Consider the following 25,475-nt stretch of genomic DNA (forward strand, 5'->3'; position numbering starts at 1 on the left):
CAATATCAAATATTGAACCAGTTTCGAAAAGTACTAATTGAGACCTTTCATTTGATACCCCACATGGCTACATTCTGTGAAAAAAAATTTGCAGCCTCCATTCACATGTATGGGGAGCCCCCCTTAAATGTAACACAAGAAGGCGCCACTTATTGCATGTAAAGGGAACACCAGATTACATACTCCCAACAATTTTCGTGACAATCGGTCTAGCCATTTCCGAATAAATCGGGTGTGACAGACAGACAGACAGTCAGAGCACCGACATATTCCAACCACCTCTGAATGTGACGGCAATTCCTCCAGTCACCAGAGACGAACTGCTGGAGATCTGCGGCAGAATAGGAGACAATAAAGCGCCGGGCCTGGACGGAGTACCCTTAAGCTTGCCGTGAAATCCAGGCCGGACATGTTCTCTGAGTTGTTCGAAGCGTGCATGTCCGAGGGAATATTTCCAGCGGTATGGAAGCGGCAGAAGTTAGTGCTTCTGCCTAAGCCTGGTAAACCTCCAGGTGAACCATCCTCATACCGACCCATATGTCTTTTGGACACGGTGGGGAAAATGTTAGAGCGGGTAATCTATAATAGATTACTCCCGGTAGTTGAGAGCCAAAGCGGCCTTTCAGATCGGCAGTATGGGTTTCGTAAAGCCAGATCAACCATTGATGCCATCAAATTGGTTACTGGCTTGGCCGAAGATGAAATCCACGGAAAGGGTAGTACCAGCATGTAAAATACTGTAAACTTAACCACTTTATCATTGCCTACTATGTAATATTTTCTCTAAAAATACTGTAAACTTATCATTGCCTACTATGTAATATTTTCTCTAAAATACTGTAAATTCATATGTACCGGCCTACTAAGTATAGGTAAAAATTGTATAAAATAGGAAATATAAATTAAAAATACATAGTTCGTTAGAACTATCGAATACAAGCCTAAAGTGTTTTATTCTGTGGAGTCCAGGCAATTTGCTGCTCCCAAAATTTACACTGCTTGACTAGATCATTGTGGAGTTCAGGCAATTGCTGCTCCCATAACTGGTTAGTCTGGAGTTTTGGCATTTAGCTGCTCCGACTAACCATAATCTAATTTACAAAGAAAGAAGAGTAAGGTATTGCCAAGTGGACTGGCAACAACCACATAAGGTGGCACATCACATGGCGACCGTGACAGTCTAAAGACTTCGTACATAAGTGACAGTCTAAAGAGTTCGTACATAAGTGACAGTCTAAAGACTTCTGCTACTATTGTGAAAATTTGAAAATCAAGGTCGTACAAATGAACGACATTGGGGAAAAGTTCGACCAGCTTTACCAGAAAATCTGCAATTGCTAAAAAAACCAGAGCGAAACACCGGAGGCATAACACTATATAAAGTTGGAGAGCAACCACCACGCTGGAAACCGTCAGAATCAACACCGACAACTACGGTTGATGATAAACTTGCGGGACCTCGACGCCTCACAATAGAAGAATATAAGAAACGAACGAAACGACTATCCAATAACGTATCTGTCAGCGCTAAAGGAGGACGAAAAAGAGAACTCCAGCGGCAGTTCATAAAATATAAACGGTTAGAGCAAATCGCAGCTACACCAGAAGAGAACAACAAGTATAAATATTTAATAACCAAAGTTAAAAAAGAAATAAATTATTTAAAAAAAATGCAAAAAAAAAATAATAAAGTTAATCAGTAAAATAATATAAAAAAATGTTTGTTCCCAATTAGAATTAGTTTAATAAATGTAATAGTAATAAATAATAAATCATTTTTTTTTTTGTTTGTTCCAAATAATGTTAGTATTTGTACCACATGATTGAAAGCACGACAATATAACAATATAAAAGAAGATGTCTGAAAATGTTATTCTTTGCTTTTTCTAAATAGACAAATTAGAATCTCTAAAAGAGAAACTTCAAATTACACTAATAAATCTACGGAAAAGTGTAAATCGTCCTTACAGTGGAAAAACTATACGCGAAAAACGCGAATTAATTGAACAAACACTAATAGACGCAAAGTCGACTGAACAAAATATACGAACAGACGTTAAAACAGCAACTCTAATAAAGGGAGTTTACAAGGAAATACAGCAACTATCTGCTGAAATACTTTGAATATTAGACAAACAATAATTAGGGAACATGGCTTTCGACATTAAAACAGCCACAGCTTTAGTCAAATACTTTGACGGAAACCCAGAGGAAACAGAATCCTTCATTGAGTCAGTTTCACTATTGAACGAACTCACACCAGTAGAACACAAAGGTATTCTACTTAAATTTGTGAAAACCCGGATAACCGGCAAAGCCAAATACACGGTATCCGAGGAATTAAACACAATAACTAAACTAACCGATAAACTGAGAGTAAAATTCTCTATAAAAATATCGTCTGATGCCGTTCTGGCGCAACTTAAAAGTTGTAAACAGGGAAATACCAAATTGACTGATTTTACAAATAAAATAGAGGACTTGTCAAGACAATTGACCAGAGCCTTTATATCAGAAAAAGTTGCAGAGGGCGAAACTGCAGAGAAATTAGCTGAAAAATTTGCAATGCAAACAATAGCGGAAAATGTTTCGAACAGCGAAACCTCATTAATTTTGCGTGCCGGTAATCTTACAAATCTACCCGACACAATTGCAAAGGCAATTGTAGTCGATAAACCAATTCCCAAAAATATCTATCATTACAAAACTAACAGAAGAGGTAACAATCGCAATAACAACTTTAATAACCAAAACAGACGTAATAATCAAAATTTTAATAATACCGCAAATAGAAATTCATATGAAAATTTTAACAAAAACAATACTCCAAATAGAAACCAAAATTATAACCGCAACCAAAATAACAGGTTCAGAAATAATAACAACAATTACCGGAGATCCTTCTGGAACAACAGTAACAATCGACAAAATATAAACCATTTGAGTTCGGGGGAATCCCAACCCCCTCAGTCGGTACTAGAAACCAACCAAAACCGGTTGGGGGGAAATCAATAAGAAAGGTCACATTCCATACTATAAATCCATCGCTCACAAGCTTTGTACGAGCTTTCGTTGAAATGTGCAACGCAACATGTACCTTTATAATAGACACAAGGGGTGACATTTCCATATTTAAACGGGGAAAAATTGACAATAATCAAATATACTATCCAAATAACACATGCACAATACAGGGCATTACTGGGGTACAAAAAGAATCAATTGGTGCAACAAAAACCCATATAAAATTCGATAGTACTCTTTCAATTGAGCACACATTCCAAATAGTTGCTAATGACTTTCCACTAGACGCAGATGCGATTCTAGGTTTAGACTTCCTTACTAAACATAGGGCAATAATCGACTATGACACCTGGATATTGACAATTAATATCAATAATATTCTTCATGAAATTCCAATTCTAGATGGTCCTACACGGAACACAATTTTAATCCCGCCCAGATGCGAAGTAATACGCAAACTAAACAATCAATTCTCAAACGACATAGTTATACCCGGACAAGAAATACAACCCGGAATATTCTTAGCAGGATCAATTATTTCTCCTCAAAACCCACTAGTTAAAATCCTAAACACCACTTCAAATACAGTAAAAATCAAAAACCTCAACCCTCAATGGGAACACCTTTCGGATTATTCTGTATACAACAATACCGATAAATTGCATAACACACAAAGAATGCAAAAATTGTTAAATACATTGAACGTAGAACACGTACCAGAATATGCAATAAAAGACCTTAAAACACTATGCCGAGAATTCGCGGATATTTTTAATATGGAAAATGAGCCATTAACCACCAACAACTTTTATAGCCAACATATCCAGTTGAGTGATAACTCAGCGGTATACACAAAAGATTACCGTATACCTGAAGCCCACAAAACAGAAATAAATCGTCAAGTCAAACAAATGTTGGACGACGGTATCATTGAGCACTCAACATCGCATTTCAACTCACCTATACTATTAGTCCCTAAAAAGTCATCAACAGGAGATAAGAAATGGCGTTTGGTAGTTGATTTTCGTAATCTTCACAAAAAAGTCGTAGCAGATAAATTCCCACTTCCCAAAATAGATGAAATTCTTGACCAAATGGGTCGAGCCAAATATTTTTCCACTTTAGATTTACTATCTGGATTTCATCAAATACCTCTAAAACAATCATCGCGAAAATACACAGCTTTTTCTACAAACCAGGGATATTACCAATTTACCCGCCTACCCTTCGGACTAAATATTAGTCCTAATAGCTTTCAGAGAATGATCACCATAGCATTATCAGGTTTATCACCCGACACAGCTTTCTTATACATTGACGACATAATAGTCACTGGATGTTCGAAAAACCATCACTTAAAAAATCTAACTTCAGTATTTCAGTGCTTACGAGCCAAAAACTTAAAGTTAAACCCTGATAAGTGTAAATTCTTTCAATCAGAAGTAACATATCTCGGACATCAGATCTCTGCCGAAGGAATACAACCTGATCCTTCAAAATTCGAAGTCATTAAACAATTTCCAGTACCAAAAAACCCAGACGAAGTAAGACGATTCGTCGCATTCTGTAATTATTACAGACGTTTTGTCCCAAATTTCGCTGAAATTGCCCTACCTTTAAATCAATTGTTGCGTAAAAATGTTAAATTCGAATGGACACCACTGTGTAGGACTGCATTCGACATCCTTAAAACAATATTAATGTCCCCGCCCATACTTCAGTACCCTGATTTTAAACAACAGTTTACAATATCCACAGATGCATCCGAAAATGCATGTGGAGCAATACTATCACAGACAATAGATGGAACTGAATTGCCAATAGCTTTCGCTAGCAAAACATTCACTAAAGGTGAAAAAAATAAATCTACCATAGAAAAAGAACTAACAGCAATTCATTGGGCAATAATGTATTTCAAACCATATGTTTATGGAAGACATTTTATAGTAAGAACAGATCATAGGCCACTTATTTACTTATTTGGGATGAAAAACCCATCATCCAAACTAACACGGATGAGGCTTGATCTAGAAGAATATCAATTTGACATACAGTACATTAAAGGCAAAGAGAACATTGGCCCAGATACATTATCTAGAATAGAACTAGATATAACAGACCTGACAAACCTGAAAAATGCCTTGCAAATACAAACAAGAACAATGACCAAAAACATAAATCAATCAAAACTCATTCACAATACATCAGAAAACCACATTACTAACAAAAACATGCAGCCTGATCAACTGCACGTTTCCGAGGTTTTATCACCTATTGAAGTAATGCATTTACCGGAATTGAAATTTAATTTTGCGCAATATAAAAATAAAAATACTGATATAGAGATAAACGTAATACATAAAAATAAAATCCAAATAAAGCGGTATATAAATCTAAATAATAACCAATCAATTGAACCCGCATTAGTGCAGGAACTCACAGAGTTGGAAAAATATCTAAATAATAGGTTTCAGATCAAGACTCTGAAATTATCCGCCGAAAGTGAATTATTCACTATATTAAATACAACCGCATTTAAAACGCTAGCGAATCATACTTTGATAAATATGGATATCCAAATATACAAACCACTAATTACAATAACGGACAAATCGAAAATAATAGAAATATTGCATAACAATCACTCTACTCCAACAGCAGGACACATTGGACAGAGTAAAATGTATAAAAAACTTCGTGAAATATACAAATGGAAAAACATGAAAAAAACAATCGCTAATTATATTAAAAACTGTAGTTCATGTACAAAAAATAAACATCAAAAACAAAATAGGGAATTACTGGAGATAACAACAACACCAACCAAAGTATTCGATACCATGTCAATAGACACAGTTGGACCGTTTACCAAAACCAACCAAGGTAATAAATACGCTGTAACTATGCAGTGTGATCTGAGCAAATATGTGATAATAATACCTATTCCAAACAAGGAAGCGAACACTGTTGCAAGAGCAATTGTCCATGGATTCATATTAAACTACGGACCCATGAACAAAATAAAAACAGATCTCGGTACTGAGTAGAAAAATCAAGTATTCTCAGAGATATGTAAATTGCTAAAAATAGAACAAATATTTGCAACACCAGCTCATCCTGAAACCATAGGAGCTCTAGAACGTAACCATAAGTGTCTAAACGAATACCTACGGAGTTTCGTTAACGAAAACAAAGATGATTGGGATGATTGGGTACAGTACTACTCTTTCTGTTACAACACATCACCCAATTCCATACATGGTTACACACCATTCGAGTTAGTGTTTGGAAAAAAAGTAAATATACCCTCAGAACTCTCTAAAACAAAACCAGAACCAATATATAATTACGACTTGTACAATAATGAACTAAAATACAGATTACAAAATTCCATTAGCAAAGCCAAACAACTTCTAGAAAAAGCAAAGAAAAAGACAAAAAACCAAAATGACCCAAAATGTAACCCATTATCATTGAAAATAGGAGATCAAGTTTTGTTATCCGTCGAAAACAGACGAAAACTAGACCCATTGTATGAAGGTCCTTATAGCATAATATCAATTGACAATGTAAATTGCCTGATAAAAGACCAGGACAATAAAATATCTAAAATTCACAAAAATAGGTTAAGACGAATAAATAAATAAATAAAATAAACAAAATTGCTTTGAAATTGCCTATACTGTTGAAAATACTATTACAATAAGTAGACTTTAAAAATATTACTCATATTACAATATTACTCATTGTTAAAAAAAGAAAAAAAAAAAACTTCTAACTATACATAATATAAACAATAAAGGAAAAACGAATTGTCTACCGTTCCTAAAGACAATTCATTTTTTTCAAAAGGGGTAAGGTGTAAAATACTGTAAACTTATCCACTTTATCATTGCCTACTATGTAATATTTTCTCTAAAAATACTGTAAACTTATTATTGCCTACTATGTAATATTTTCTCTAAAATACTGTAAATTCATATGTACTGGCCTACTAAGTATAGGTAAAAATTGTATAAAATAGGAAATATAAATTAAAAATACATAGTTCGTTAGAACAATCGAATACAAGCCTAAAGTGTTTTATTCTGTGGAGTCCAGACAATTTGCTGCTCCCAAAATTTACACTGCTTGACTAGATCATTGTGGAGTTCAGGCAATTGCTGCTCCCATAACTGGTTAGTCTGGAGTTTTGGCATTTAGCTGCTCCGACTAACCATAATCTAATTTACAAAGAAAGAAGAGTAAGGTATTGCCAAGTGGACTGGCAACAACCACATAAGGTGGCACATCACAAGCAAATATTGCGTGGTAGTAACTCTGGATGTGAAAAATGCATTCAATTCGGCCAATTGGAATCTAATTCGGAAATCCCTAGTGAAGGTTGGTATTCCTGCCTATCTCGAAGATGCTGAGTTATACAGAGGCGGTCCTCATCACGAAGCGCCGGAAGAGAAACTACGCCTGTATAAGAATCGGGAATCATATCATCACTTCCAAGCCGACCATCAAATACTTGGGTGTGGTGATAGACAGGAAGCTCAGTTATAAGCAACACGTGGAGTATGTTTGCGATAGATCGTCCACTGCAAGTATGGCCCAGGCCAGGATGATGCCGAACGTGGGAGGGCCACGGCATACCTCTAGGTTGCCAGGGTGGTGATCTCAGTCATGCTCTATGCGGCCCCAGTTTGGAGGGAGGCACTGCAGTTGTCAGTTAACACTAACAAACTGAGTGCAGTATACAGGACGACAGCCCTGAGGGTATGCTCTGCCTTCAGGATTGTCTCAGATGATGCAGCATTCGTCATCTCTGAAATGATGCCCATTGACATCTTGGCAGATGAGATGGCAAATATATATAGCATGCGAAGCCAACCTCTGCCTTATTGCAGACGAAGAAGACTGAGAGGGAGAGATCCATAAATAGATGGCAAGAGCGGTGCGAACGCTCGGGAAAGGGTCGGTAGACTCACAGGCTCGTTCCTGCCATGAAGGAGTGGTTGGAGAGATGACACGGTGAGATTAACTATAATATCACCCAGTTTCTCACGGGATATGGAGGATATCTCCAATACCTTCACAGGTTTAAATTGGAGACCTCACCCGACTGCCCAAATTGTGATGGAGTCCCAGAGAACCCAGAGCATGTATTTTTCCACTGCCCGAGATTTGTGGAAGAAAGGGGGAATCTAGAGGAGACTCTAGGAGAAGTGCTGGTACCAGAAAATCTGGTGCCGCAAATGCTAGCACATCAAGACAATTGGGATGCGGTCAACTCCATGATCGCATCTATTCAGCTGACTCCGCCCCGTGATGTAATACCTTATGGTGGTTCCGCGGGGCAGGGAGGGAGTCGGGGGCGGTTTTAGTGGGTAAAAATCCCACACGCTGGTGTGTACAGACCAGTGTCTTTTAAAGATTTCCACCTCCTCAAAAAAAAAAAAAGACAGACAGACACCGTCTCGATTCTAATAAGGTTTTGTTTCACACAAAGCCTTAAAAAGGCGGAAAAGCGTTATCCAGCTGCTCGTTCTTTAAATCAACCACACAAAGGCCACACTTCACAATCGAAAGAATGAGAAATAATAAAATGCTTCCATTGACAGATCACAAACAGGCAGCGCGCCCCTAGAATGAAAGACGTTGCCAATTCGGACGCATCTAATAATCGAAAATGAAATGAAATGTTCCAATTGCTCCATAGGCTTAGTCTTAGTGAAATAAAGAATTCCTGTTGAAGTAAATGAAATAAGGCGAATGCATTGATAGTACACACAACGTTTTATTTGGTTTAACAAGTGCAGAGGAAAAGTACTACAAAAATTATCATTGAATCATGTAACGCACGCAACCCGGTGGCCCCACGTTGGGCGCTAACTCTGTTACGTATGCAACAAATGTGGCCCCACGTCGGGCGCCAATTTAGTTACTACGAGAGTTCAGCGTTGCATGACCTTGCCAACCAACCAAACTCCCCTAACAGGTTTGCCAGTCGTGAACACTGACTGCGTGAAATAATATGTGGAACCGAACGGCACGTGCTTGGAGCTAACCCGAATGCTAGCAGTTCCACGAGATGAGGGCGGGGTTCTTAGTTCTTAAATATTATTTCCCTGTCAAGACACAGAGATTTTATCATGTGCCTTGACTCAGGAGTCAACAAAACTAAACCTACCTGCAGTAAACTACTCTAATAATCCGACAACAAGATTGCCATCGTGTGTACATTCAGCAAGGTTGGCGTGGCTTTCTGCAAAATGAATGAAATGTTAATGTTACTTAAATTAGGTTGGGCTTCGCGATTATATTAATTCTGGAATTGACTCTGGGCCTTGTAGGGTGTTTGAGTGCTTCATTCAAGATCATTCCTATTGTATTGTAGGAGGCGATGGGGTCAGTATTGTGCTTGTCTGCTTGCGCTGACTATTACCCTGATTTGACTCTGGTACTTGTTGCATAGCTGAGTCGAGGCACATTCTAAAAAGGAATTGATTTCAAAAAAGTACCTCTGCAGTGAAAATTACACAAAATATCGAATCGGGAACTATCGACTTATGGCTTGAATAAAGCGAAATCCGCGCTGCATATATATGGGTAGGTTATAGATTTTATCTTCCGGCTCTTTCGACTCCTTTGTCCTAAAAACAAGTGATTTTCATTGAGTAGAGTGCACGCTTATCTTCGAAACAGTCGACCGTTAGCAATGATGACTTGCTTTTTAAAAGGTTAATATTAGAATATCCACCGTGAAACAAAATAAATATGTACCATATGTTGGCCAGAATTCAAGGCTAAAATTTAGGCTTGTGGCAAAATACGCTTGGCGATGATACTCGAAGGTAAACAAGTTTGCCAGAGAAGCTTGGATTTTCTATCGAAGTAGAATTTAGAAATCATGTGGCGCGTAAAACTTAATGGAATAAATCTCTCTCGCAGCGTACAAGAATTGGTGTCCATTTCCACGAAATTCTAAATTATAATCACTTTCACTTTATTGTTAGGAAATTCTTTTCAGAAGCTTCGTTTTAATTTTTTGACTCTTGTCTGACTAGAAAGATTATCTATGTTTGGTAGTTGCATTGGTAAGATATCGGACATAAATTTTCGGGCTGAAAAAAGGATTTTGGATCAAAACTCACACTTGACTCCCAAAATCTTTGAGAATGTTAGGACCGAAAAGATCACGACAGAATGAAGAACGCGAGTAACTACTATCAAAAGTTACTCAATATACTACACACGCGTATTCAATTCAAACCTTGAACCACGGAGCCGGTGGTATATACTATCTGAGAGCGTTGAAGTGTTGGAGTAAACATAACAGTAGCATAACTGAAACTGATGACTTGCAGAATGAAAGAAACTGTTTACCTACGATTAGAAATTTTTCGGTTTGAAAAGAAGCCGAGGCGAGTCGCTTCCTGATACTTGGCTACGGCCAAAAAACTTTTTATTTACTAGTTTCATAGTAAATATATAGTTGATAAGAAGATAATAAATGTATACGATACGATACGATAAAACTTCCATATCAACATGAAAGATAATAACAATAAATACAGATGAACACCTGATGTATTATTTACAACCAAAATATTAGCATATTTATCTAAGAAATTCCATTCATACTTTTTCTTAAGATGAGCATTTATTCATGACGTAAGGGTAGGAACAAAATAGATTTCAGTTTATCTTCACCATTAGAAAATATATTTCTCTTCAAGGTTTTTGCTACCTGAATATTAAAATTTGGACGTTGGGTCATCCCGTGTGAAAGGGGTTTTTTTGCTATTTTGGGAATTTTTCGTGAAGCACTAAAAGATACAGATGTGAATTTTTCACCATGGTATTTATTTATATCTTGCGCATACGAAAACCGATACAATTGCTCATTTTTGAAATATCGGCAACATACACCTATCTCGGGTAACACGATAGAGGACGCTTTATTCATCATAGAGAAAAAATAACTGGGATTTCAACGGCTGGACTATACCACGATTCGCAAACTAGGTTTATTAGAAAATATTGAAACGTAAATTTTTGGTGTCTGGTAAACTTTCTTGTTATGTAAATTTTAGTGCTTCTTCTTTAATGTATAAACAAGTCGGGAAACCAGAAGCTTGACGCTTCTGCGTGCGTGTGAGGCGTTTTCGTTGGTATGGTCACGTAATTCGCACTAATGAGCATTCACTTGCCAATATTGGTCTCAACATCGAAGCCAACGGTAAGCGACCAAGTGGCTGCCAAAAAAACGGTGGCTTGATACGCTGGATGGGGATTTAAAAGCCTCGCGATTACATCTAGATCAGGCGTTTTATAAAATAAAATGGCGAAACCGTTCACGACGAGCCGACCCCACTTGTGAATGGGACAAAGAAAAAGAAGAAGAAGTGAGGAGTGACAGCTCCGTGTCGCATAGTTACAAATTCCATTGTCCGCTATTTTTTAGAAAGCGATCTAAATAAATCATTTGATGGAAAGCCCTGTATTGATAATAGTCAACCACATACGCTTCAACAGATATAAACAATTCGGGAAACCGGAAGCTAGGCGTTTCAGGTATGAAAGGTTTTGTGTATTTCTTGCACTCCCCTCCTTTCTCATAAATGTCAAAACTAAGACTAGCTTCGAAAAGTACTAACCGAGACTTTTAATTTGATACCCCACATGACTATAGTTGATGATAAAAAAATTTACACCCCCCTTTTGCATGTATGGAGACCCCCCTAAAATTCGACGTAAAAGGATATAACTCACTATATGCATGAGCGTTCACAGTTCCCACCTTTCTACCAAATTTGGTGTCAATCGCTATAACCGTCCCCGAGAAAAATACGTGTGACGGATAGACAGATAGACAGTAAACCGATATTAATTAGGTCTTGTTTTTCACAAAACCTTGAAAAAGGGCTGGGGATCTTATTTGTATGTCTTAGGATGCAGTAAATTCGCACGATTGATAAGTTTGAACTGCTATAACTTTGACACTAATGGACGGATTATGCATAAAACTTGGCATGTGTATGCACGAGACTGTCTTCTATGTTGGTGCTATTTAATTTAGTACTCCTAGGATGAACTTAAGGGGCGTTTTTCAGTCAATTTCTAAAAGTTGATAATATACTATTAGTAAGTTTATTTGAGCAGATATCGGAATGGGATATCTCTCGAGGCTTAGATTTCACATAAGTGTTTTACAGAAAACCGTAAAAAAGGCTGGAGCGAAGTAGATTCTTCATAAAAACGACTTTAATATTTCACCCGAATGTCAATTATGACGTCAGCAACTAATTTGTATGGGTTAGGAAGCAATTAATTCGCGCGAAGTTGGATCTGCTATAACATTGGCGTTAATGGCCAGATTTCCATGAAATTTGGCACGTATATACGAAATATAAGTCCTAGGATGAATTTTAGGGGGGTTTTCCAGAAAATTTCTAAAAGTTGGTAATATACTATTAGCAAGTTTATTTGAGCAGATATCGGAATGGGACATATTTTGAGGCCTACATTTCATCTAAGCACACTACCCTGTTTTTTTCGGATTTCTGGATTGGGTAGTTTCCTAAAATGAGTCCTGTCTCACTTTAAGTGCGTACATTTTGACTCCTCATTCGCGGACGACAAAACTAATATCTAAACATAAAACAAAACTAATAATTAAATGACAAAACTAAACTAAATAACTAATATTCGCAGAAAGTACTAATCGAGACCTTTCATTTGATACCGTACATGTCTATAATAGTAATAACAATCGTTGGCGCAACAATCCAAATGGATCAGGGCCTTGAAGTGTGTTAGAGCATTTCATTCAAAACCGTAACGGTACACTACAGAACACTGTAGGAGACAATGTGGTCAGCATTGCGCTCGCCCGAGATTATTACCCTGATTTGACTCAGGTACTCATTCATAGCTGAGTCGACTGATATCCGACGTCAAGTCACGATACAAATCCCACTGCCACCAGCGAGATTTGAACCGCGGCCTTCCGTATGACAACCCAGTGCTCTAACCACTGAGCTCTCCGGACACACGTCTATATCCGTTCAAAAAAATTTTTGAATCCCCCCTTTTCATGTATGGGGAGCTCCCTTTTAAACTCTACCTAAATTTATACTACTCACTGTATGCGTGGGATTTCATAGTTCCCATCTGTCCACCAAATTTCGTTTGGATCGATTTGGCCGTTTTGGAGAAAAGCGCGTGACAGACAGACAGACAGATAGACAGTGAATCGATTTTAGTAAGGTTTTGTTTTACACAAAACCTTAAAAGCGGCTCGATGAATCACAATTTTTCTAGCTTACGAACCGAAGAATTATGTTCTGAATAAGTTATGAAAATTTTTGAGAATTTCGTTGAATACACGATTTTCAATATGCAGTTTCGAGAAAAAAGCATTTAAAAATTAGAATGTGATTAGTAACGATAAAACCTTAACTGACCATTAATCTACTATACCTAATGTATAAATCTTCAACTTGGCTTCAATTCAAGACATTCAAACGTCGTTTGGACTGGTAAATTTTCGCTTAATTACTGCGATCGACATAAACCTGACAATTTACCTGTTTAACACTGAATAAACGACTCCGAATATCCACAAATCACTTTGCCCAAATATTTTATTTTACACTATATATGGATAAAATTGATGCCAAAAAATCGATTCCTCCGATCCGAAAAACCAGATGACCCCCTTAAATTGCAGTTTAATCTAATGACAATAGAGAAGTGATATCCAGTTTTTATAAAAATATATCGCAAAAGATATTATAACATTCCACCTTAGGAAGTCGCAACTTATTACGCATTACCTGAAAATCTTCGAAGAAAGAATATTTTAGTTCAACAACACGTAGGAATATTTGGACAGCACTTGTACCTTAAAAAGGGAAATCTTTTCCCATGACTATGAATTGTTCTACTGCAATTACAGTATTTAGGAACAGGGTCCTCCCCCTAGTAGGATATGGTCCCTGAAACATGAACGTTTGTATAAATTTATGATTTTCATTCGCTTGCTTCCGTGCTGTTAATAATAGTGCCTATTAAATAGTCACTCTCTTGTTAGTTCAAAATTAGAAACTCATTAAAAGTATTACGTGTTTCTCGGAGAATACGATTAAAGGGGATCGGAGTTTGTGGGCTAGCAACATGCATACTACGACTTGTTTTAGCTAATGAAACGTGCTAAGGTAAGTTCTGACCACCTAATTGGGCATAGGATGAGCAAACGCGGCCCCAGAGACTGTTGTGATATGGATGACTGGTTGAGGCATATTGATCGAACACTGCTACAAGTTCAGTTGAATTTCAACAACGTGCCAACAATTAGATTTATGGCATCATGATTAGCAGTAGATTTACGAACGATGTACATGACAAGAGAGGCAATAATATCAGTTTTGAAAGGGATTATGACAATCTCTTGCATAAGCTGCGTGTTGCATCCGTTGATTGTTGTAGGACAAGAGAAATTTGACCGAGCAGTTTCAACCTCGAGCGCCAAGCTGTGAACTAATTCGTTCACAGTCGACAGATGTTTGAAACGGTCGCTCCCAAGAATATTGATGGCGCTATTCAGGTGTCGAATTTATCCTGCAAAAGTGTCACAAAATCGGGCTCAATGCGGTACTGTGGACGTCGATCGGTAAACTCATCCGATTAAAGGCTCTATTATCACTGAGAGTGGTGGCGATCGTAACCCCCTTGATCTCCAATACCGTAAGAAATTAAGGTAAGATATACAGAGATAAAACAATATTATTATTGCGCTGGTCAGGGAAGATAAGATAATGATTTCGGAATTGGTTTGGTCTGGTAAAGGACGTTAATAAGTGTCTCCTCATTTACTATGATGACCATTCCAAGAGGTTAGATGTGCACTTCCCCACAGTTCTGAACCGTATCACATCTGGCAAAGTTTCAGTTCTCTCTCTCACGGCGCAAAATGTCACGAGCATCGAGGTTGAATTTCGGGTGCATTTCAAGTCGAAGGAGGAGTTCGCCACGATTTCACTCTCTCTCCGATATTATGTCTTCTCGTTATCAGTGACGCTCTGCATGCCGCCTTATTTGGAGTATGTAGGGGTTGGGGTTCAAGGGAGCGTGACATACGAATTTGAAAAAGGAGCAGGCAGAGGATAGAAGCAGTGGATACGTCAAATATGAAGAAAGAGCGTCAACTCCCTTGCAGGTTACGTCATATAATGGACCTCACTATTATACGATGACCACCGAATAGGTTTCCTTAGAAGTACGTGGCATAGATCAATAGAAGAGGGGTGCAAACCTTTTGTTAATTCGTGAGAGGGGCTGGAATATATTTTAGCAAACAGACAGTGCTATACCTCAATTGGAGGTACATAGCAACTATATATCTATATATTGGTACCGTATAAATTCAAAAATTTGATATATGAACAACACAGAAAAGTTGATCGATTGGCCTTGGCCATTGAAAGTGGACAAGAATTGTGTCTAGAATACGGTTAAGCCTCTCGGCTACAGTGTCGTGGACCGTCACACAGAACATGCGCATATTGCAAATTTTAAGGTTAAGTGAAAATAAAATATGGATTCTGGTGAATTGTCGTCCCTTTAATAGGGAACTGTATTTTTCATTCTAGCAAGCCTCCCGAAATAAGCGAGAATGTGTTGTTTCATTAATCCCGATCAATTTTGAAAGGCACAGTTTCGGCTGCTGACTTCAAGATTTTGACCTAGGCGGGGATCGTAATAGTGCAATGACCGCACAAACGGCAACTTTCGATTAAAAGGGGAACAGCCAAAGCAAATGGCAGGACCTGGTCGTGTCGAGAAATGGGCATGGATTCTTGACGCATGGAAGACCTCAGGGAGTAAGTAAATTAGTCCGAGCTAAACAAATATGTCTCTTCATTTTAAATATTGGCACCCGCACTGGAAACATCGAGCAACTCGCAAGCGCCATCGGAGAAGGCGCATTGATCTCTGCGAGCTACAAGAAACCCTATAGTCTGATGCCAAAAGCTGCAGCTTAGAACGCGATGGCGGTAAAAATGGCTATAAACTTCTCTATTTTCGTAGCCCACACAGGTAATCCGGTGTTGGTATTGCCATCTCAGAGGGTTTCCGTGACGTCATTAACGAAGTCGAACGATTTGATGACTGGCTCATGGAGCCCACCAATATATTAGCTGATGGCTCTATTCACTTGTTGAACTTATACGCACCGTAGACAGGTCGACCTGATGCCGTCTGGCAACTTCTTGAAACAAAAAACCTGTAACGTGCCTGCTGATGACTATCTCATCATTATAAGCATCTAGTGCCATGGGTGAAAAGGGTTTGAAGCATGCAATGAGGATGGCGAGGGTATAGTCGATTTTGCGGACCTTGTAATTATGAATACATGGTTCATCAAACGATTGTCTCGTCTTCCTACATTTTATAGTAGGTACAGTAAAACACAAATTGACTATATTTTTACATTTGACTATATTTTTATAAGATATTTTACCACCGCCACTGACTACAAAGCCGTTCCCTACGAGACCATCGAACCTCAACGTCGGCCGTTTACTTTCACTTTCCGCATCAAGCCACCGATGAAACAGAGTGAGGAATGCACAGGCCTGCCGCGCATTAAATGTTGCAATCGAAGAACCAAGTTAAACATATTATCCACAAAACGACCTAAATGCAGTCACCAGATGAGCAGTTCATGAACCAACATACTTGGCTTTGGGATGACGATGTTGAAAAGAAACGTCTTTACCACCAGTTCCTCAACTATAAAATGCTCGCCAGTTGGCTAATTTATAACAAGTCGGAATACCGGAAGCTCGTGCTTCGGGTATAAAGGTTTTGTGTTCATCTTATGTGAGAAACTTCAACGCACATTTTTCTGTCCGTATATAGCTACAAATCCAACATAATCCTTCATATTTTTCCAAACTACGAGACATACGTACATTTTACAGCCATAGATATCACGCTCACCCTAAACAAACAAACTGCCTATTACCGAATACTGTACACATATATGCACGTATATAAATTGATCCTACCCATATTTCCGATTTACTTCTTATATCTATTTGAATTAGGCACTACCCGCAAAGTTCATTAGCAGGCATCTATGATATACCTACATACACACATGTCTGGCTGACAAATAACTAAAAAACTAAAACAAAATAATTCTCTGTGACCCAATTCATAAGAACTCATTTCGTTGTGGTATTGACGAATTGATATGTGATGATGACGTCATGCAGGTTGTAGAGTGCACGAAATTCACAAAAAATTGTAAAGTTTCACCCCCTATAACTTTGTTAATAATGGTTGGATTTTTTTCAAACTTGACCAAACTGTGCATTATGTTCTTCATTACACGCATGCCAAATTTTGTACTTCTGGGATCAACATAAGGGGGGGTGCCGGGTAAATTTCTAAAATGTGGAAATATACTATTATTAACTTTATTTGTGCAGACATCGGAACCGGATATATTTTGAGGCCTAGATTTCGTAGAGATGCACCAGTGTGATTTTTGTCAGATTTTTCGGTTGGATAGGTTCTGAGAACGAGACCTGTTACACTTTTTGTGGGTCATATTTTGAACCCTCACTCCCCTATGTTTCATCTAATATCAAATATTGAACCAGATTCGAAAAGTACTAATTGAGACCTTTCATTTGATACCCTACATGGCTACATTCTGTGAAAAAAAAATTTGCACCCTCCATTCACATGTATGGGGAGCCCCCCCTTAAACTTAACACAAGATGGCGCCACTTACTGCATGTAAAGGGATCACCAGATTACATACTCTCACCAATTTTCGTCACAATCGGTCTAGCCGTGTCCGAATAAATCGGGTGTGACAGACAGACAGACAGACAGACAGACAGACAGACGGACAGACGGACAGACAGACACCGTCTCGATTCTAATAAGGTTTTGTTTCACACAAAACCTTAAAAATGGCAACCGGGAAGCAAAGAAAATGATCGCAGTCACTCGAGTTGTCCATCACAAAAATCTGTACGATAAACTGGACTTTTGGGGTGGTGAGAGAGATTTATATAGACTTGTCAAGTAATTCACGCACTGAGGATATCGAACACTTCTATTATGTTAATGACAAGCACGATATTTTGCTTGCCGACCGATGAGCCGCGACGGATAGATGGCAGATTTTAACGGAAGAATTTGTTGATATGTTTGGGGCAAATCCACCTATCAGCGTGCCTGACGTATCTATCTAAAACGTTTAAATGCTTACTGAACTACGGATGCAATACACGCCGCGCGGTTAATCGTGGAGAAACATCGTATGAAGCGTCGCCCTCTTTACATTGCATTTCTGGATCTGGAGAAATCATTTGATTGTGTGCCATACGAACTCATTTAGTATGCTCTCCTCTTTATGTAGATGATGTTTCCATGGCGTCTAATAGCAAAAAGAATCTTGAACAACTTGTCTAAAAATGGGCTGGTCGATGCCCTTGAAGCAGTGTCAGTGAACTACCTAGATCTGAACGGTTTGAATAAGTCGGATTAATGTCATCGGCGAATGAGGAACTCTGAAACTGCTTCACGCATAAGCGCAACCTGGATGAAGTGGCGTTCCACAACTGGTGTTCGTTGTGAACGACGTATCAACGAACGTCTCTAAACGAACGACTCTAAAAGAAGAAAGGCATCTTGCGGTAGTGGAGACGGAGATGTTGCTTTGGACAAGTGACGTTACACGCCTTGATCATCGAACCGAGATGCGCGGTCGATACGGGGTGGCACTGATCGAAAAATTGCGAGAGAGGTATCTTTGATGGTATGGTCATGTAATTCACGTCAACGAGAACTCATTTGATAAGAATAGTCTGAATATCTAAGTCTATGGTAAGCTACCAAAACGCCGGCCAAAAGAACGGAGGCTTGATACGCTGGATGGGGAGTTGGGGGCTTTGCGACAGCAACCAGATCAGACTTTTGGTAGAATAAAATGGCGTAACCAATCGCGATGAACTGACCCAACTTGTGAACGGAACAAAGATTAACGAAAAAGAAGAAGAACGGCGAGTAATATCGAAATTGAATTTTGCCAATCTACACGTAGTGCACCAATGTCCGATCGAAGCAATATCCCTAAATATGTATGCAGAATGGAACTCGCTATCATGCTGCGAAAGCCAGTACCCAGAACTTCCCTGTGGGCTAGATTGAAGGAAGCAGCGTTTAAGAATCTTATTCCATGGAGTTCTAAATTTTCGATTTAAAGAGTACAAAGCAAATGGGGTCGTGTAGGTGCGGACGACATCTTCAAACTCTGCGATAGTTTTCAACGAAAGAACTGCACACACTGGTTAAAATAGTTAGTTATTCTAGTTAATATGTGGCCCCAATGAATAAATTAATAGTAACCCGAAGACATATGTATTTTCGGCAATATTTAAGAAAGTAAGTCAAGAAACCAGAAGCTTGGCGCTTCAGGTATGAACGGTTTTGTGTTTCCGTAATGTGAGGAATTTTTAATATAACTTTAATTCAAAATTCAAAATATTCGTTTACACATGTATGTACATATCGAATACATAATTATTGTGTTCGGATAGCTGAGTGGTTAGACCGCAAGACTGTCGTACGGAACGTTGCGGTTCAAATCTCACTGGTGACAGTGGAACTTGTATCGTGATTTGATGTCGGATACCAGTGGACTCAGTTGTGAATGAGTACCTGAGTCAAATCATTGCCTTCTACAGGTTAGTAGTAGTAGTGTAGTAGTGTAGTGTATCGTCACGGTCTTGAATGAAGTGCTCTAACACACTTCAAGGTCCTGATCCAATATGGATTGTTGCGTCAACGATTATTATTACTATTCTAAATATTTAAACAAACTTTGCCCATTACTGCTTACTGGTGCATACACACATGTATTCAAATATTTGTGTGAGCGCAACTTAATAGATAGAACAAACATGGACATACATGCTTCCTATTCAATTCCATTCATGTCCGATGTCGAGAAATAGAAGCTTATTTACAAATATCTATGAAAAACTAAAAAAGTCTAAATACTGCCTTGGTATATACTGTATCTTAAGCGGTTCATTTTATTGCGCTTATCGCAATACATATAAAACGTATCCTATGTATGATATCTTCCGGGGAAAAAATCGACCGAAATTGCAAATGTTGACCTACTATAACTTTCTTATTAATTGTAGGATTATTAGTTGTGGGATTTACATAAAACTTTTCGTGATTATGCCCTATATTTTCCTTTATGTTCGAACTTCTAAAAAGAATCGGAGGTAGTCTTTTTGATGAATTTTTAAAATATATTTAGATACCTTTATTAACTTTATTTGAACAGACAAAGAAATGAGATGTACTTTGGGCTTAGATTATTATTAAATTTTTGTCATTGGACACGTTTTGAGAACGAGGTCTTTTACATTTTCTGGTACATTTTGGGTGCTATTTCCCTCATCTTCCAGCTAGTATAAAAAGTTAGAACAGTTCTGAAAAATACTCATTGAGCCCTTTTTATTGTTACCCCATAACAAAATATTCTTATAAAAAAAAATTGTACATTACCCTTTCACATTTAATGGGAGCCGTTCTTAAACTTAACATAAAATTATGTCACTCACTGCACGTAAAAGGATTCCCACATATTCTCCCCAAACAATTAAATAGATATCGTCACTTTAGATTAGTTATCCACTGATTTACTTTGATTGATGGTTGATCTGATATTATTAAAATCACATCACTGGTCCATTAAAATACCTTATCTTTCAGTTTTTGCAGATTACTTTTTTGGGCATACCTATTCACTAAGTTGTACTATCTAAAACACTTTGTTCTTGTCAGACAAGGTCACCATTTCACATCTCTGTTAGCTATTATAAAAACGCGATTGTATGTTAATAATAATAATAAGTTGGCCCAATAATCCAATTGGATCGGGGCCTGGAAGTGTGTTAGCGCACTTCATTCAAGATCGTAATGGTACACTACAATACACTGTAGGAGCATTGCGCTCGTCAGAGATTATTGCCCTGATTTGACTCAGGTACTTATTTACAGCTGATTCGACTGGTATCCGATATCCAGTCACGATAACACCAGCGATTGTATGTTGACAATCTTAATGTAAACTACTTGCACTAGCATAAGACTTTTCGTACATTCACTTATTTTCGATCACTGGAAGACCGCCTTACCTGATAAGAATATCTCAGTGATCAATAATTACTAATTTGCAAAAGTTAGTCGCGGCACAATATCTGAACAAATTCGGAACTGAAACGCCGATACTCTGAACAACTACGCTTCTAACCTGGTGTTGATTAGAACATTGAAACAAAGTCGCAACCCCTTTTATACTTGCTGGAGCTATTCAAATATTGAAATAAACTCAGAGTTGACAGTGAAATAATTTGCTTGGTAATGATGAGATTTTGATGCTCTGAAAATAAACCCATGTGGCTTCAATATCACGTATCAAATATTTTGGATTCGTTCGCTACTCCAGCGAAGGCCGATGAAGGCTCGGTTCTACACTTATTGTGATAAGTTGACATATTGAGCATAGAATGCAAGTCACGCGTAATTATGATTATCTTGAATGAAATGATTGCTTTTTATTCGTATCATATGGAATAGAATATTGGACAAAAATTTGGAATGATGTGACATGGACAAACGAAAGACAAATAAATGCGACCATTTGATTGCTATGTAATAAGTGGCGACTTAAACGTTGAAATCTCTTATGAACGTGGAAAGTCTGTCAAGATGTTATTGTGCACAAATTCCATTAATCTGGTCATGTGACCGGGCACTTCGCTTAAATTCTTTTCAAAATGACGGAACATCTGGATTTTCACCGAGATAGACCTAAAAATCCAGTTATCGGAATGAAAACGCTACCAGCTAGACCAAAACACAAAAAAAAAACTAACAGCTTACAGTTTCCAGGTGTGGAGCATTTTGTAGTTTTTTCCTTGAAAAACGTTAGTACGTAACAGAAGATAAAATTGTCTACTTATTTCTAGAGGGTAGTGTATCGTGACTGGAAGTTCGATACCAGTCGATGCAACATTGCACTATCGTGAGTGTTCGCGGCTTTATATAATGTCCAAAGTTTCCTTTGTCTTTTCCGGTGGCAGCCTGACGAGAAAATGCATTTGCTAATATGGAACATTTCTGCTTTTTCTCATATTTTAGCACCTCTTCTTTGCTCCAATACCCTCCTTCCAATTTTTTTAATTAGCGTCTCAACATTAACTTAAAATGATCAATTAAATTCCCCTTATCATAATTTTGTTTACAAAACCCTATTACGTTGCACTTTTCCCCAAAACTCTATAATCCATTTCTATTTAAATTTTCCAAATTTTGTCATAACAATTTCTTAATATTGGGAAATAATCGTTTACCTCTGGCTTTCACATAGACTTGCTCATGCTGCATAATATTGTATGCATTTCCAACATTTTTTCTGGCTAAGGCAAGACGCAATCGAATTCAAATGGGGTTTGCTGTTGTAATGAGGGCTATTTGGGGCATACAAAGTGGGAAGGATTCCAAACATGTTTTGCTATTGTCACGCCGACCGATGTTGAGCTTTAAGTACGGATGTTTAAATTATTATGTTCTGGTGCATTTGGTCATTTCTCCTGGGTAAAGTCCCCAGTTTTTCCGGTTAATTAGCTGTTTTTTATCTTCAACACTCAACTGGAAAAACGGTGCATTTCTAATCGATTTATAATTCTCCCAAATAGGTTAACAAATAACTAAACCCATTCAACATTATTGATCCCCCAAAATCCTTTAAATCTGATGAATCAACAAATGTAACAATGTAACAAATGTAACAAATGTAAAATGAATTACAGACACAAAAAAGGTTTAACATGACATTTTTCTCGACAGACAAGCATCTTAGAGATCTTATTCTCAAAAATTTTATTTACAGATACCATATCATAAAACGTACTTCTCTCATGTTCACTGAACGAGAGATTGTTTGTGATACAAAATTGCCAGTGAAAATTGCTAACGTTATCAAACTCAATAGAAGAGATACAGATAGTACCTATGCTTTCATTCCTTCTACCATTGTTAAGTTAATTTTTTTTACCTACTTTAGTCTTCGTAGATTTGCAGATAAAATTAACACATGATGATTTCTTAATTATCAAAGCCGCAAATGGTGAAGAGTTTACAACATAATATGTAAAGCCAATCCAAAAATAAGAACTCTTTTATATGTTGCCAATAGACAAGACATTAATACCCAAATTCTCTGGGGAATTTTCAACATCAACGGTAGTTTTGCGTATAGCATAATCTCTGGGTACAACACAATTTTCATACTTGGAAAAGATCTATATGGAGGAGCAGGCATATTTCTCAAAAATTATATCTTCTCCTTTGAAGTGCATTATCAATTTGATTATGATATTCTGATAGCCATTAAACAAAATTGGAAACCGAATTTAATAACCGTTTTCCACCGAATACCTCAAAAGGTATCTTTCGAGAAAAGTCTGAACGACATTTCTCTTTTTAAAAAAACATTCTAATACCATCATTGGTGGTGATTTTAATGCCGCGGCAGAACATATGGGAACTCCACGATCTCAGCGAAAGGCACGTCGAAGCACCAAAATATCTGCAACAGGAAGTTAATTCATTTGCGACTACTCAACTCCGTAGGTGTTAGAGGCCACCACACCAAGGCATGTCATTTTTGCACTTGCCAACGAAATGCTTGAGGCATCACAGAAAGATTATCACAACAGTTAAGGAAATAATGAAAATTAAAATAACTAACCTGAAGACCTTCAACAAAATTAGGACTACTTTCTAGTTTTCAACAAAACAACAACAAAATTTTGACCTTTTGTATTATAACTTTGTTATTGATAGTTAGATTGCCTTCAAACTTTCCAAAATTATGTGGTATATTATCATTTATACTGATGCACTTCTGGAACGAGAAATGAACTTAAGAGTGGTTTTCGAGTAAATTTCAAAAATATGGAAATATACCGTTATTAATTTTATTGGAGCGTATCGACTTTGTATTCTCCGAACATACTGTACTTACCGAACTGGGATGATGTCTATCGATAACTTGGTGACTGAAGCCATATGGATTCATGATCCAGGTTATGAAATTTGTAAACCTAACCTGTTATTATGGGAAGCTTGTTCCCAGTTTTTGATAGCACCATCAGCCAATGCTACCGACACCCCAATTGCTGGTTCGGGTCGGGGCATATAGAAAGTTACACCACAATAACCACAAAGGACATTTCTCGTTTTTATTCGAGATGTACACTCCTGCTCCAGAACCATTTTCGGTCTTTGAGATCAGAGAAGACGTCACTATATCCTGACACGCATTCTTCTGGTTCGTCCCGGTTTTCCTTCCGTTTGAAGATAACCTCATATCTTCTACCAAACTGATGTATGGCCATTTGAGAATTGGAAGGCAATGCGAAAACTAAATTCAGTTCTCCCAATGACCCTTCCAATGCTCTGTGCCACCCACGTCCATTGTTTTCCCACAGATCTAATCGAATTAGTCTATGAGCTGCTGTGCTCTGAGTAAACAAATCCAAGGGATACAAATTGAGTAATACATTCAGAGCTGCGCCGGATGTGGTGTTCATGGCATCGGTGTTACCTAGACACACAGTTCTTTGCAGTGTGGCTAGTTTACAGCGAAAATTCTTTTTTTTCACCTTAACACGCATAAGCGAAGATCGGCCTAATGATATGCATATATCCACATTACTACCTAAAGCCTAAGTCCCCACGTCCAAGCAAAGGTCCGCCTACTGAGCCCATAAGCTGTGAGAGTTCGTTCCATTTTTATCTCAACATGTTTTCTTCAAAGAAGTTTATTGTCTAGAATAGCTCCTAGATATTTTACTTCGGAGAGTTGAAGGGTGGTACCCCGCATCTCCGGAAGGTAAAGACTATTCAGTTTCCTCCCTTATGTAAATAATACCATTGTGGTTTTATTTGGCTTTACTGAGACATGCTTGAAACACCAACTGTCAATCAAGTCAACGACGCGTTGGGTACTTCTACATTCCGAGATCTCGACCAACTGCCAGCACAGCCAGGCAGATTTTGCAGTTCGCATAGTAGTCACCTCATCAAAAAGGCATTATCTGTTTCATACATAAAAAGTGAGATATCACACAGTGTAGCAATTGTAAAGGTATCACGTTGCTGAGTACCATTCTATAAGATATTTTCTGCTATCTTGCTAGGCCGTATAGCCCCATATGCTCAGAACATCATTCGCCCATACCAAAGAGGCTTCACTCCAAGCAAATCAGCGACAGATCAGATTTTCTCTCTGCGGCAAGCGATGGAAAAACTGTTGGAATATGGACATCAGTTTCACCATCTGTTCA

The 25,475-nt window shown here is 37.9% G+C and overlaps 1 protein-coding gene across 6 annotated transcripts in view; it reads right to left on the reverse strand.

The window, feature by feature from the left end:
• The window catches only part of LOC119658376, a 38,193-nt gene extending 16,739 nt beyond the window's left edge, over positions 1–21,454 (reverse strand). Inside the window, exons 1-2 of one of the 6 annotated variants that reach the window (XM_038065740.1) lie at positions 21,258–21,454; positions 9,203–9,277 (exon numbers count right to left, since the gene is read on the reverse strand). Coding sequence is in view for 1 of the 6 variants with exons in the window: in XM_038065737.1 (XP_037921665.1) it covers positions 20,626–20,664 (39 nt within the window). In the remaining 5 variants the exon portion in view is untranslated. The other 5 variants (XM_038065739.1, XM_038065738.1, XM_038065743.1 and 2 more) reach the window with 5 other exon arrangements.
• Positions 21,455–25,475: the final 4,021 nt, after the last annotated feature.

The sequence above is a fragment of the Hermetia illucens genome, chromosome 5 (assembly GCF_905115235.1).
Source record: "Hermetia illucens chromosome 5, iHerIll2.2.curated.20191125, whole genome shotgun sequence".
NCBI classification, from domain to species: Eukaryota; Metazoa; Arthropoda; class Insecta; order Diptera; family Stratiomyidae; genus Hermetia; species Hermetia illucens.